The sequence below is a fragment of the Coregonus clupeaformis genome, unplaced genomic scaffold (genome assembly GCF_020615455.1).
Source record: "Coregonus clupeaformis isolate EN_2021a unplaced genomic scaffold, ASM2061545v1 scaf1557, whole genome shotgun sequence".
Classification (NCBI taxonomy): domain Eukaryota; kingdom Metazoa; phylum Chordata; class Actinopteri; order Salmoniformes; family Salmonidae; genus Coregonus; species Coregonus clupeaformis.
In genome coordinates this window covers 1,471-17,500 of record NW_025535011.1, presented here as the reverse complement: position 1 = coordinate 17,500, position 16,030 = coordinate 1,471, and the positions used below count along the sequence as shown (strand labels likewise).

At 50.4% G+C, this 16,030-nt stretch overlaps 1 protein-coding gene across 1 annotated transcript in view; it reads left to right on the top strand.

Moving 5' to 3' along the window:
• LOC121542746 (DEP domain-containing mTOR-interacting protein) overlaps positions 1-15,370 on the top strand; it is a gene marked incomplete at its 3' end in the record, with an annotated part of 61,255 nt that extends 45,885 nt beyond the window's left edge. Inside the window, exons 8-9 of the mRNA XM_045218415.1 lie at positions 8,034-8,104; positions 15,221-15,370. Of these exons, the coding sequence (XP_045074350.1) occupies positions 8,034-8,104; positions 15,221-15,370 (221 nt within the window). The remainder of the gene's footprint in view (positions 1-8,033; positions 8,105-15,220) is intronic.
• Between the last annotated feature and the right edge of the window lie 660 nt (positions 15,371-16,030).

Here is a 16,030-nt window from a genome sequence, read left to right as displayed (position 1 = left end):
TGGGCAGCAGGAGGCTGCCACAGGGAGACGTGGAGAGAAGGCTATCGGATTACGGGAGCCATTGGCGAGTAGAGGAAGGGAAGTTGTTGCGGCACGGCGTGAGAGACTGATGTGTGTTACCAGTCCGGTCCGGCCCGTTCCTGATCCCCAGTTAAAGCCAGTGGTGTGTGTTCCCAGTACGGACCGGCCTGTTCCTACTCCACGCATCAAGCCCACGGTGTGCGTCGCCAGCCCAGCCCGGCCTGTTCCTGCTCCACGCACAGAACCTACGGTGTGCGTCGCCAGCCCAGCCCGGCCTGTTCCTGCTCCACGCACCAAGGATACGGTGTGCGTCGACAGCCCTGCCCGGCCTGTTCCTGCTCCACGCACCAAGGATACGGTGTGCGTCGACAGCCCTGCCCGGCCTGTTCCTGCTCCACGCACCAAGCCCACGGTGTGCGTCGCCAGCCCAGCCCGGCCTGTTCCTGCTCCACGCACAGAACCTACGGTGTGCGTCGCCAGCCCAGCCCGGCCTGTTCCTGCTCCACGCACAGAACCTACGGTGTGCGTCGCCAGCCCAGCCCGGCCTGTTCCTGCTCCACGCACAGAACCTACGGTGTGCGTCGCCAGCCCAGCCCGGCCTGTTCCTGCTCCACGCACAGAGGATACGGTGTGCGTCGACAGCCCTGCCCGGCCTGTTCCTGCTCCACGCACCAAGGATACGGTGTGCGTCGACAGCCCTGCCCGGCCTGTTCCTGCTCCACGCACCAAGGATACGGTGTGCGTCGACAGCCCTGCCCGGCCTGTTCCTGCTCCACGCACCAAGGATACGGTGTGCGTCGACAGCCCGGCCCGGCCTGTTCCGGCCACTCGCACCAGGGATACGGTGCGCGTCGCCAGCCCGACCCGGCCTGTTCCGGCCACTCGCACCAGGGATACGGTGCGCGTCGCCAGCCCGGTCCGGCCTGTTCCTGCCACCCGCACCAAGTCTACGGTGCGCGTCGCCAGCCCGACCCGGCCTGTTCCTGCCACCCGCACCAAGTCTACGGTGCTCGTCGCCAGCCCGACCTGGCCTGTTCCTGCCACTCGCACCAAACTGACGGTGCGCGTCGCCAGCCCGGTCCGGCCTGTTCCTGCCACCCGCACCAAGTCTACGGTGCGCGTCGCCAGCCCGGTCCGGCCTGTTCCTTCTCCCGCACTAGCCCTGAGATGCGTGTCCTCAGCCCGGTACCTCCAGTTCCGGCACTACGCGCCAGGCCTAAGGTGCGCCTCAGACGGCCAGAGTCTGCCGTCTGCCCAACGGCGCCTGAACTGCCCGTCTGCCCAACGGCGCCTGAACTGCCCGTCTGCCCAACGGCGCCTGAACTGCCCGTCTGCCCAACGGCGCCTGAACTGCCCGTCTGCCCAACGGGCGCCTGGACTGCCCGTCTGCCCAACGGCGCTTGAACTGCCCGTCTGCCCAACGGCGCTAAAGCCGCCCCGTCTGTACTGAACCTGCAAAGCCGCCCCGTCTGCCATGAGCCTTCAGAGCCGTCCGCCAGACCGGAGCCGCTAGAGCCTTCCGCCAGACAGGAGCCGCTAGAGCCGTCCGCCAGACAGGATCAGCCAGAGCCTTCCGCCAGACAGGATCAGCCAGAGCCTTCCGCCAGACAGGATCAGCCAGAGCCTTCCGCCAGACAGGATCAGCCAGAGCCTTCCGCCAGACAGGATCAGCCAGATCCGTCAGCCAGCCATGAGCAGCCAGATCCGTCAGCCAGCCATGAGCAGCCAGGTCCGTCAGCCAGCCATGAGCAGCCAGATCCGTCAGCCAGCCATGAGCAGCCAGATCCGTCAGCCAGCCATGAGCCGTCCAGCCAGGATCCGCCAGAGCCGTCCAGCCAGGATCCGCCAGAGCCGTCCAGCAAGGATCCGCCAGAGCCGTCCAGCCAGGATCCGCCAGAGCCAGCCAGCCAGGATCCGCCATTCAGTCCGGTGCTGCCCCCTTAGTCCGGTGCTGCCCCTTAGCCCGGTGCTGCCCCTTAGCCCGGTGCTGCCCCTTAGTCCGGTGCTGCCCCTGAGTCCGGTGATGCCTCTTAGTCCAGTGCTGCCCCTTAATCCTGTGGGGTTTAGTTGGGGGTGGTCATTTGGAGGAGGCTACGTAAGCGGGTAGTGACTATGGTGGGGTGGGGACCACGACCAGTGCCAGAGCCGCCACCATGGACAGACGCCCACCCAGACCCTCCCCTAGACTGTATGCTGGTGCGCCCGGAGTTCGCACCTTTAGGGGGGGATACTGTGACACTCTGGCTCCATGGACTTTGAGTATTGAGCCAGGGTTGTTCATTTTTCTTTTGGGTGTATTTCTATGTTGGTATTCTGGTTGTTTCATTTCTATGTGTGGTGATTGTTCGTGATTATTCAGGTGACTCCCTGACAGCGAAACAGCGCCGGAGAAGATGGCTGCCGTTTTACAGCCCTCTAACCAATTGTACTATTATGTGTGTTTTTCCGCGTTATTTGTAATTTATTTTGTACATAATGTTTATGCCATCGTCTCTTATAACCAAAAAGAGCTTCTGGATATCAGGACAGCGATTACTCACCTCGCATTGGACGAAGACTTTTTCTTCAACGAGTCGGACGCGAAGGATATTCTACAGACACCCGGCAAGGCCCAGATCCCCGTCATTCGCCTGAGGAAGAGACGGAGATATCGTGGACGTAGGTCGGGGTGCCTTGTAAGGATCCGACGGCGGCGAGTAAACTGCCTCTCCCATCAATACTATTAGCCAACGTTCAATCTTTTGAGAATAAAATTGACGATTTAAGATTACGGTTATCCTACCAACGGGACATTAAAAACTGTAATATCTTATGTTTCACGCGAGTCGTGGCTGAACGACAACAATGATACCATTCAGCTAGCAGGCTACACGCTACATCGGCAGGACAGAACGGCTGGCTCCGGTAAGACAAAGGGTGGCGGTCTCTGTATATTTGTAAACAACAGCTGGTGTACAAAATCAAATACTAAGGAAGTCTCGAGGTTTTGCTCGCCTGAGGTAGAGTATCTTATGATAAGCTGTAGACCACACTATTTACCAAGAGAGTTTTCAGCTATATTTTTCATAGCTGTCTATTTACCACCACAAACCAATGCTGGCATTAAGATTGCACTGAATGAGTTGTACAAGGCCATTAATCAACAGGAAAACGCTCATCCAGATGCAGCGCTCCTAGTGGCCGGGGACTTTAATGCAGGGAAACTTAAATCCGTTCTACCTAATTTCTACCAGCATGTCAAATGTGCAACCAGAGGGAAAAAACTCTAGACCACCTTTACTCCACACACAGAGACGCATACAAAGCTCTCCCTCGCCCTCCATTTGGCAAATCTGACCATAACTCTATCCTCCTGATTCCTGCTTATAAGCAAAAACTGAAGCAGGAAGCACCAGTGATTCGGTTAATAAAAAAGTGGTCAGATGACGCAGATGCCAAGCTACAGGACTGTTTTGCTAGCACAGACTGGAACATGTTCCGGGATTCTTCAGACAGCATTGAGGAGTACACCACATCAGTCACTGGCTTCATCAATAAGTGCATCGATGATGTCGTCCCCACAGTGACCGTACGTACATACCCCAACCAGAAGCCATGGATTACAGGCAACATCCGCACTGAGCTAAAGGGTAGAGCTGCCGCTTTCAAGGAACGGGACTCTAACCCGGAAGCTTATAAGAAATCCCGCTATGACCTCCGACGAACCATCAAACAGGCAAAGAGTCAATACAGGTCTAAGATTGAATCATACTACACTGGCTCTGACGCTCGTCGGATGTGGCAGGGCTTGAAAACTATTACAGACTACAAAGGGAAGCACAGCCGCGAGCTGCCCAGTGACACAAGCCTACCAGACGAGGCTAAACCACTTCTATGCTCGCTTCGAGGCAAGCAACACTGAAGCATGCATGAGAGCACCAGCTGTTCCGGACGACTATGTGATCACGCTCTCCGTAGCCGATGTGAGTAAGACTTTTAAGCAAGTCAACATTCACAAGGCCGCTGGGCCAGACGGATTACCAGGGCGTGTACTCCGAGCATGTGCTGACCAACTGGCAAGTGTCTTCACTGACATTTTCAACATGTCCCTGACCGAGTCTGTAATACCAACATGTTTCAAGCAGACCACCATAGTCCCCGTGCCCAAGAACTCTAAGATAACCTGCCTAAATGACTACCGACCCGTGGCACTGACGTCTGTAGCCATGAAGTGCTTTGAAAGACTGGTCATGGCTCACATCAACAGCATAATCCCAGAAACCCTAGACCCACTCCAATTTGCATACCGCCCCAACAGATCCACAGATGATGCAATCTCTATCACACTCCACACTGCCCTTTCCCACCTGGACAAGAGGAACACCTACGTGAGAATGCTATTCATTGACTACAGCTCAGCATTCAACACCATAGTGCCCTCTAAGCTCATCACTAAGCTAAGGATCCTGGGACTAAACACCTCCCTCTGCAACTGGATCCTGGACTTCCTGACGGGCCGCCCCCAGGTGGTAAGGGTAGGTAACAACACATCTGCCACACTGATCCTCAACACGGGGGCCCCCTCAGGGGTGCGTGCTCAGTCCCCTCCTGTACTCTCTGTTCACCCATGACTGCATGGCCAGGCACGACTCCAACACCATCATTAAGTTTGCCGACGACACAACAGTGGTAGGCCTGATCACCGACAACGATGAGACAGCCTATAGGGAGGAGGTCAGAGATCTGGCCGTGTGGTGCCAGGACAACAACCTCTCCCTCAACGTGACCAAGACAAAGGAGATGATTGTGGACTACAGGAAAAAAAAGAGGACTGAGCACGCCCCCATTCTCATCGACGGGGCTGTAGTGGAACAGGTTGAGAGCTTCAAGTTCCTTGGTGTCCACATCACCAACGAACTATCATGGTCCAAGCACACCAAGACAGTCGTGAAGAGGGCACGACAAAGCCTATTCCCCCCTCAGGAGACTAAAAAGATTTGGCATGGGTCCTCAGATCCTCAAAAAATTCTACAGCTGCACCATCGAGAGCATCCTGACTGGTTGCATCACCGCCTGGTATGGCAACTGCTTGGCCTCTGACCGCAAGGCACTACAGAGGGTAGTGCGTACGGCCCAGTACATCACTGGGGCAAAGCTCCCTGCCATCCAAGACCTCTATACCAGGCGGTGTCAGAGGAAGGCCCTCAAAATTGTCAAAGACTCCAGCCACCCTAGTCATAGACTGTTCTCTCTGCTACCGACGGCAAGCGGTACCGGAGTGCCAAGTCTAGGTCCAAAAGACTTCTCAACAGCTTCTACCCACAAGCCATAAGACTCCTGAACAGCTAATCATGGCTACCCGGACTATTTGCACTGCCCCCCCACCTCATCCTTTTTACGCTGCTGCTACTCTGTTAAGTATTTATGCATAGTCACTTTAACTCTACCCACATGTACATATTACCTCAACTACCTCAACTAGCCGGTGCCCCCCGCACATTGACTCTGCACCGTTACCCCCCTGTATATATAGCCTCCCTACTGTCACTTTATTTTACTTCTGCTCTTTGTTTTTTCTCAACACTTTTTTTTGTTGTTGTTTTATTCTTACTTTTTTTGTTTAAAATAAACGCACTGTTGGTTAAGGGCTGTAAGTAAGCATTTCACTGTAATGTCTGCACTTGTTGTATTCGGCGCATGTGACCAATAAAATTTGATTTGATTTGATTTGATTTGACTCCCAATCGGAGGTAACGAGTGACAGCTGTCGGCTCGTTATCTCTGATTGGGAGCCATATTTATACTGTGTGTTTTCTCGTGGGTATTGTGGGTTTTTGTTCCATGTTCCTGTACAGTCATTTGTCACTGTGGACTTCACTATCGTCATTCGTTTATTTGTTTTCGTGGTTGCTTTGATTAAATAAAGTCATCATGTTCACTCAACGCGCTGCGTATTGGTCCGCTTCCTCAGACGATCGTGACACACAGGAAGTCTTTGATTCAGATTCTTGGAAAAGATGTGAAGTGTTTTACTCAGTAACTCCCAAAAAACACTGGGAGATGAGGGTGAGACATACAGGCAGCTGCTCTCAGCTTCCTGTCCCAAGAAGTCTGACAATAACTGCTATTTTTCCTCTATAGCTATAGCTGAGCCTTAGTGACTTAAATAGATGGTGAGGACATGTATGTGATTACAGTGTGATTGACAACACTTGACAATACAATGACCACTTATGTTGGATTTATGTTGAACTTTTATAAATCCACCAAGGTCCCGATCCAGATTTCTTTCAATCATTTCAATATTCTGTGATCGCATTATAATTCCCCTCAGCAATTTTTATTCAGTTTTACTCCGAGGTCTAATCAACCCTCTGATCTACTTGTGATTTGATGTGATTTGATGACGTTGCGTGAGGACAGAGCCTCTCTATCAATGAAGAGGAGAATGCTGTCTGGTATCTGTCTCACTCCGCTATGAGATGTTGATTACTGCTAGCACTAACTTGGCTGATAACCTATTTTTTGAGGAAAAGTATACTTACTATGACTGTGATATGTGGTTGTCTCACCTAGCTATCTGAAGATGAATGCACTAACTGGAAGTCTCTCTGGATACGGACCCACACACACACGGAATGTCTTAAAACCAGCTCAAGGAAACAGGAAATGGTCTCCCTCGAGGCACGGTCATGTGACTGCATGCTGTCCTCTTTTCTTTTAAACAACAGCAGCCATTTTGTCCTCCTCCTGCACACAGGACAGCCATGTTGTCACGCCCTGGCTCTGGGGACTCTTAAATGTTGAGCCAGGGTGTGTAGTTTCTGTGTTGTGTTTATTTCTATGGTGAATATCTATTATGTGTAGATCTATGTTGGCCGGGGTGATTCCCAATCAGAGGCAGCTGTCGCTCGTTGTCTCTGATTGGGGACCATACTTAGGCAGCCTGTTGGCACCAGTCAGTTGTGGGATCTTGTTCCGTGTGAGGTATGTTATTTGTCTACCTTGGACGTCACGTTTCGTTTGTTGTTTTGGTTGTGCGTTTATTCGTGTAATAAATATGAATGCATATCACGCTGCGCCTTGGTCCGTCTCGTTCATGAACGATCGTGACACATGTTGTCCTCTCTCCTGCACACAGGACAGCCATGTTGTCCTCCTCCTGCACACAGGACAGCCATGTTGTCCTCCTCCTGCACATAGGACAGCCATGTTGTCCTCTCTCCTGCACACAGGACAGCCATGTTGTCCTCTCTCCTGCACACAGGACAGCCATGTTGTCTTCCTCCTGCACACAGGACAGCCATGTTGTCCTCCTCCTGCACACAGGACAGCCATGTTGTCCTCCTCCTGCACACAGGACAGCCATGTTGTCCTCCTCCTGCACACAGGACAGCCATGTTGTCGTCCTCCTGCACACAGGACAGCCATGTTGTCCTCCTCCTGCACACAGGACAGCCATGTTGTCCTCCTCCTGCACACAGGACAGCCATGTTGTCCTCCCCCTGCACACAGGACAGCCATGTTGTCCTCCTCCTGCACACAGGACAGCCATGTTGTCTTCCTCCTGCACACAGGACAGCCATGTTGTCGTCCTCCTGCACACAGGACAGCCATGTTGTCCTCCCCCTGCACACAGGACAGCCATGTTGTCCTCCTCCTGCACATAGGACAGCCATGTTGTCCTCCTCCTGCACACAGGACAGCCATGTTGTCCTCCTCCTGCACACAGGACAGCCATGTTGTCTTCCTCCTGCACACAGGACAGCCATGTTGTCCTCCCCCTGCACACAGGACAGCCATGTTGTCCTCCTCCTGCACACAGAACAGCCATGTTGTCTTCCTCCTGCACACAGGACAACTTGATAAGACTATAGCTACTGCTGCTGCTGCATGAGGAATGTTCTGCAGTGTGTGTCATGACATTCCTTATCCTCCCCACCTCCTGGGGGTGTCCATACTGACAGTGTGAGTGTTTACAGTGTTTGTGTGTGTGTCAGTACTTACAGTGTGTCTGTGTGTTTGCCTTGCAGTGTTGAAGAGACAAGTGAATCCTGAGGAGCTGCAGACCCCAGGAGGCCCCTACATAAAGAAGACATTCACAGTACGTCACACACACACACACACACACAGTCCGACGCATGCACGCACACACACACACACACACACACACACACACAGTCCGACGCATGCACGCACACACACACACACACACACAGTCCGACGCATGCACGCACGCACACACACACACACACACACACACAGTCCGACGCACACACACACACACACACACAGTCCGACGCACACACACACACACACACACACACACACACACACACACACACAGTCTGACGCATGCACGCACACACACACACACACACACACACACACACACACACACACACACACACACACCCGTCCACACACACACACACACACACACACACACACACACACACACACACACACACACACACACACACACACACGTACAGGAGGTGGGGAGCCTAATGAATGTCATGACACACCCAAGCCATAGACTGTTCTCTCTGCTTCCGCACGCCATGCGGTACCAGTGCATCAAGTCTGACACCAACAGGCTCCTGAACAGCTTCTATCCCCAAGCCATAGACTGTTCTCTCTGCTTCCGCACGCCATGCGGTACCAGTCATCAAGTCTGACACCAACAGGCTCCTGAACAGCTTCTATCCCCAAGCCATAGACTGTTCTCTCTGCTTCCGCACGCCATGCGGTACCAGTGCATCAAGTCTGACACCAACAGGCTCCTGAACAGCTTCTATCCCCAAGCCATAGACTGTTCTCTCTGCTTCCGCACGCCATGCGGTACCAGTGCATCAAGTCTGACACCAACAGGCTCCTGAACAGCTTCTATCCCCAAGCCATAGACTGTTCTCTCTGCTTCCGCACGCCATGCGGTACCAGTGCATCAAGTCTGACACCAACAGGCTCCTGAACAGCTTCTATCCCCAAGCCATAGACTGTTCTCTCTGCTTCCACGTGGGTACCAGTGCATCAAGTCTGACACCACAGGCTCCTGAACAGCTTCTATCCCCAAGCCATAGACTGTTCTCTCTGCTTCCGCACGCCATGCGGTACCAGTGCATCAAGTCTGACACCCCCACGCTCCTGAACAGCTTCTATCCCCAAACCATAAGACTGCTAATAGCTAACAGAATAGCTACACGGACTATCTGAGTTGACCCTTGTGTTATATTTTATTTTTTGCACCCTATGCACTCTACACACTGACACTCCAACACACGCAACATGCACACACATTTACACTGACTACACACTCACACTCACATGCAATCATCATATACGCTGCTGCTACTCTGTTTATCATATATCCTGATGCCTAGTCACCTTACCCCTGTACATATCTACCTCTATCACTCCAGTATCCCTGCACATTATAAATATGGTATTGGAACTGATCCTGTATATACACTGCCTTCAGAAAGGATTTACTTCTTCCACATTTTGTTGTGTTACAGCCTGATAACCTATAAAACATGTTTTTAGACATTTTTGCAAATTTATTTAAAATGAAATACAGATATCTAATTTACATAAATATTCACACCCCTGAGTCAATACATGTTAGAATCACCTTTGGCAGCAATTACAGCTGTGAGTCTTTCTGGGTAAGTCTCTAAGAGTTTTGCACACCTGGATTGTAGAATATTTGCAGATTATTGTATTTTAAATGATTCAAGCTCTGTCAAGTTGCTTATTGATCATTGCTAGACAGCCATTTTCAAGTCTTCTCATAGATTTTCAAGCCGATTTAAGTCAAAACTGTAACTAGGCCACTAAGGAACATTCACTGTCTTCTTGGTAAGCAACTCCAGTGTATATTTGGCCTTGTGTTTTAGGTTATTGTCCTGCTGATAGTTGAATTTGTCTCCCAGAGTCTGTTGGAAAGCAGACTGAAGCAGGTTTTCCTCTAGGATTTTTCCTGTGCTTAGCTCTATTCCGATTTATTTTAATTATATGAAACTCCCTAGTCCTTGCCGATGACAAGCATACCCATAACATGATGCAGCCACCACCATGCTTGAAAATATGAAGAGTGGTACTCAGTGATGTGTTGTGTTGGATTTGCCCCAAACATAACGCTTTGTATTCAGGACATAAAATACATGTATTTGCCACATGTTTTCACGTTTTACTTTAGTGCCTTATTGCAAACAGGATGCATGTCTCGGAAAAGGTTTATTCTGTGCAGGCTTGCTTCTTTTCACTCTGTCAATTAGGTTAGTATTGTGGAGTAACTACAATGTTGTTGATCCATCCTCAGTTTTCTCCTATCACAGCCATTCAACTCTGTAGCTGTTTTAAAGTCGCCTTTGGCTTCATGGTGAAATCCCTGAGCGGTTTCCTTCCTCTCTGGCAACTGAGTTAGGAAGGACGCCTGTATCTTTGTAGTGACTGGGTGTATTGATACACCATCCAAAGTGTAATTAATAACTTCACTATGCTCAAAGGGATATTCAATGTCTGCTTTTTTAAAAATTTTGACCCATCTACCAATAGGTGCCCTTCTTTGCGAGCCATCAAATAAAATATTATTGGTCACATGCGCCGAATACAACAGGTGTAGACTTTACAGTGACATGCTTACTTACGAGCCCTTTCCCAACAATGCAGAGTTAAAAAGTAAGACAAATATTTGCTAACTAAAAAAGGAAATAGTAACACACTAAACAATAATGAGGCTATATACAAGGAGTACCAGTACTGAGTCACTGTGCAGGGGTACGAGGTCGTAATGAGGCTATATACAAGGAGTACCAGTACTGAGTCACTGTGCAGGGGTACGAGGTCGTAATGAGGCTATATACAAGGAGGACCAGTACTGAGTCACTGTGCAGGGGTACGGGGTAGTTGAGGTAATTGAGGTATTATGTAGGTAGGGGTAAAAGTGGCTAGGCAATCAGGGTAGATAAATAACAGAGTAGCAGCAGCGTGTGTGTGTGTGTGTGTGTGTGTGTGTGAACATATATAGTGTGTGTGTGTGTGTTGGAGTGTCAATGTAGTAAGAGTGAGTGTGCATTGACCCAGTGCAGTAAATCATAAAGGGGGTCAAGGTAAATAGTCTGGTAGCCATTTGATTAACTGTTCAGCAGTCTTATTGCTTGGGGGTAGAAGCTGTTCAGGGTCCTGTTGGTTCCAGACTTGGTGCATCGGCACCGCTTGCCGTGTGGTAGCAGAGAGAACAGTCTATGACTTGGGTGGCTGGAGTCTTTTACCCTTTTTTGGACTTTCCTCTGACACCGCCTGGTTTAGAGGTCCTGGATGGCAGGAAGCTTGGCCCCAGTGATGTAGTGGGCCGTACACACTACCCTCTGTAGCGCCTAGCGGTCGGAGGCCGAGCAGATGCCATACCAGGCGGTGATGCAGCCAGTCAAGATGCTCTCAATGGTGCAGCTGTAGAACTTATTGAGGATCTGAGGGCCCATGCCAAATCTTTTCAGCCTCCTGAGGGGGAAGAGGTGTTGTCGTTTCCTCTTCACGACTGTGTTGGTGTGTTTGGACCATGATAGGTCCATTGGAAAGCCTCCCTTGTATTTGTGGTTGAATCTGTGTTTGAAAATCACTGCTCAACTGAGGGACCTTACAGATAATTGTATGTGTGGTGTGGGTTACAGAGATGAGGTAGTACTTCAAAAATCATGTTAAACACTATTATTGCACACAGAGTGAGTCCATACAACTTATTATGTGACTTGTTAAGCACATTTTTACTCCTTAACTTATTTAGGCTTGCCATAACAAAGGTGTTGAATACTTATTGACGCAAGACTTTCAGCTTTTCATTTTTTATTAATTTGTAAAAATGTCGAAAAACATAATTCCACTTTGACATTATGGGGTATAGTGTGAAGGCCAGTGACACAAAATCTAAATTTAATCCGTTCTGAATTCAGGCTGTAACACAACAAAATGTGGAATAAGTCATGGGGTGTGAATAGTTTCTGAAGGCAATGTAGCTTTTTACTTCCTCCTGTTCTTCTTATTTCTTATTTTTATATCTCCTGTATTTCTGTTCTACCTTGTTATTTTTAGTGCTACGTTGATATTGATTACTGCCTTGTTGGGTTTAGAGCTAGCAAGGAAGGCATTTCACTGTACTTGTGCACGTGACATTACAACTTGGAACTTTCTCTGGCATTACTGCCGTCTGTCCACAAATCTGAAACACACACACTACTTCCCCTCGTCCTTCGACCACTGCTCACATGCTTTGGCTGACAGAGAGAGCTTTAACACTGACTACGGTTTTCAAAGCTACCGGTAATTTACCAAAGTTACCGGAATCTTCGGTAATCTATGGCAATCTATGGTCATTTATACTTGAACTTTTAAAAAATGTATTCATGTATAGTATTCATTTTTATATCTGTGTCCATGTTGTCACTGAGTTGCTAGTAGAATAGACCATATGGTTCAAGAGAAAATAGCCTAATTAATGAAAAAAGCATCTAATCAACAATGGCATTATTTTCAGTTACCTCTGCAACTCTTCCGACTACTGACTTTTATCACAACTGCCATCAGTTTGGCAGCAAAACATTTACAACAAATAAATAAATAAATAAAAGTGTGTAAAAAAAATATATGAAGGATATTTCATGCTGAAACCCTCATATTAAACACCAATGGTATTCACTAAGTTGATGGTTCATATTTAGGATGATGTTTTACAGCTGCTTATTTGCTTATTTTCTATATTTGACATGTGATAAGGCCACACAGAGGGCCAGAGATAATAACAGACACCTGTGATAATAATAAAATATAGAAATCCTTGAAAGTTAACCAAAATTCTGGTAGTTTACTGGTAAAGTTTCCAGTAATATACCCTCCCTTTGTCACCCTAACACACACACGTAAGCATTTTACTGTCACCCGAAGATGGCATGGCCACATCCTTCACACAGTAAACACACACTGTGGAAAACTCTCTGGCCTGCATGGTCTGATCCACAGATTATCATCCTCCTTACTGGGTCTGATATTCACCAGACAATCAGGCTGAACAGATACCAGTTGAAATTCGACTGGGTGGGACAGACTGACTGGATTGGCTCTGGGCTCTGCCTTAGATGACCCTCTTGTGTTCTGAAATGGAATGCCTGTCTGAGTAGATTCTTAGAACTCTCCATGAGAGAGATCTGATAAGGGCGATGTTGCAGCGCGCGCACACACACACACACACACACACACACACACACACACACACACACACACACACACACACACACACACACACACACACACAGAACAGATACACACACACACACACACACACACACACAGAGAACAGATACACACACACACACACACACACACACACACACACAGAACAGATACACACACACACACAGAACAGATACACACACACAGAACAGATACACACACACACACACAGAACAGATACACACACACACACACACACAGAGAACAGATACACACACACACACACACAGAGAGAACAGGCACACACACACACACACACACAGAGAACAGGCACACACACACACACACACACACACACGAACAGATACACACACACACACACACACACACACACACAGAACAGATACACACACACACACACACACACACACACAGAACAGATACACACACACACACACACAGAACAGATACACACACACACACACACACAGAACAGATACACACACACACACAGAACAGATACACACACACACACACAGAACAGGCACACACGCACACACACACACACACACACACACACACAGAACAGATACACACACACACACACACAGAACAGATACACACACACACACACACACACACAGAACAGACACACATGTACACACACCACAACACACTGCACACACAGCTAAAAACAACACTTCATGTTGCTTCTGCAAAACAAACATTACAGTTCCTGACAGATACATTTAGAGAATGTTGAAACATCAAAATCGTCCTACAACCCTCAGTTGTTGCATCTCATGTCATGCCCCTGTACCATGATCCCCTGTACCATGATCCCAGCCCCTGTACCATGATCCCCTGTACCATGATCCCAGCCCCTGTACCATGATGCCAGCCCCTGTACCATGATCCCAGCCCCTGTACCATGATCCCAGCCCCTGTACCATGATGCCAGCCCCTGTACCATGATGCCAGCCCCTGTACCATGATCCCAGCCCCTGTACCATGATCCCAGCCCCTGTACCATGATGCCAGCCCCTGTACCATGATCCGAACCCCTGTACCATGATGCCAGCCCCTGTACCATGATGCCAGACCCTGTACCATGATCCCAGCCCCTGTACCATGATGCCAGCCCCTGTACCATGATCCCAGGCCCTGTACCATGATCCCAGGCCCTGTACCATGATCCCAGCCCCTGTACCATGATCCCCTGTACCATGATCCCAGCCCCTGTACCATGATGCCAGCCCCTGTACCATGATCCCAGCCCCTGTACCATGATCCCAGCCCCTGTACCATGATGCCAGCCCCTGTACCATGATCCCAGCCCCTGTACCATGATCCCAGCCCCTGTACCATGATGCCAGCCCCTGTACCATGATGCCAGCCCCTGTACCATGATCCCAACCCCTGTACCATGATCCCAACCCCTGTACCATGATCCCAACCCCTGTACCATGACCCCAGCCCCTGTACCATGACGCCAGCCCCTGTACCATGATCCCAGCCCCTGTACCATGATCCCAGCCCCTGTACCATGATCCCAGCCCCTGTACCATGATGCCAGCCCCTGTACCATGATGCCAGCCCCTGTACCATGATGCCAGCCCCTGTACCATGATGCCAGCCCCTGTACCATGATCCCAGCCCCTGTACCATGATCCCAACCCCTGTACCATGATGCCAGCCCCTGTACCATGATGCCAGCCCCTGTACCATGATCCCAGCCCCTGTACCATGATGCCAGCCCCTGTACCATGATCCCAACCCCTGTACCATGATGCCAGCCCCTGTACCATGATGCCAGCCCCTGTACCATGATCCCAGCCCCTGTACCATGATCCCAGCCCCTGTACCATGATGCCAGCCCCTGTACCATGATCCCAGCCTTTTTAATCACACCAACCCTGTTTTTTCTAGCTCTCTACATTGCTTTTATGCTCTTTTTAAATACATTTTGACTTGACCTTGACTGCCTCCTCAGATCATGGGGGACGCGGTGGGCTGGGGCTTCGTGGTGCGGGGTAGTAAGCCCTGCCACATCCAGGCTGTCGACCCCAGTGGCCCCGCAGCTGCAGCTGGGATGAAGGTATGTAACACAAACACTCACACACACCACGGCACACGCACACACGCACACACACTCCACTGCCAGCCGGGAGGAGAGAGCTTTGACCTAAACAAGGGGAGGGGATGCAGGGGAGGAGAGGAGAGGAGAGAGAGAGGAGAGAAGGGGCAGGGTGAGGAGCGGAGAGAGGGCAGGAGAGGAGAGGGAGGGGAACTGGGTGGAAGGGGGAGGAGAGCAGAGCTGGAGGAAGGGGAAGGAGAGCTGGAGGAAGGGGGAGGAGATGAGAGCTGGAGGAAGGGGGAGGAGATGAGAGCTGGAGGAAGGGGGAGGAGAGCAGAGCTGGAGGAAGGGAGAGGAGAGCTGGAGGAAGGGAGAGGAGAGCTGGAGGAAGGGGGAGGAGATGAGAGCTGGAGGAAGGGGAAGGAGATGAGAGCTGGAGGAAGGGGGAGGGGAGCAGAGCTGGAGGAAGGGAGAGGAGAGCTGGAGGAAGGGAGAGGAGAGCTGGAGGAAGGGGGAGGAGAGCAGAGCTGGAGGAAGGGGGAGGAGAGGAGAGCTGGAGGAAGGGGGAGGAGAGCAGTGCTGGAGGAAGGGGGAGGAGAGCAGTGCTGGAGGAAGGGGGAGGAGAGCAGTGCTGGAGGAAGGGGGAGGAGAGCAGTGCTGGAGGAAGGGGGAGAGTGTACTAAGACGAAGGAGGCGTAGCTAAATTAACTTTAGTAAAAAAAAAAA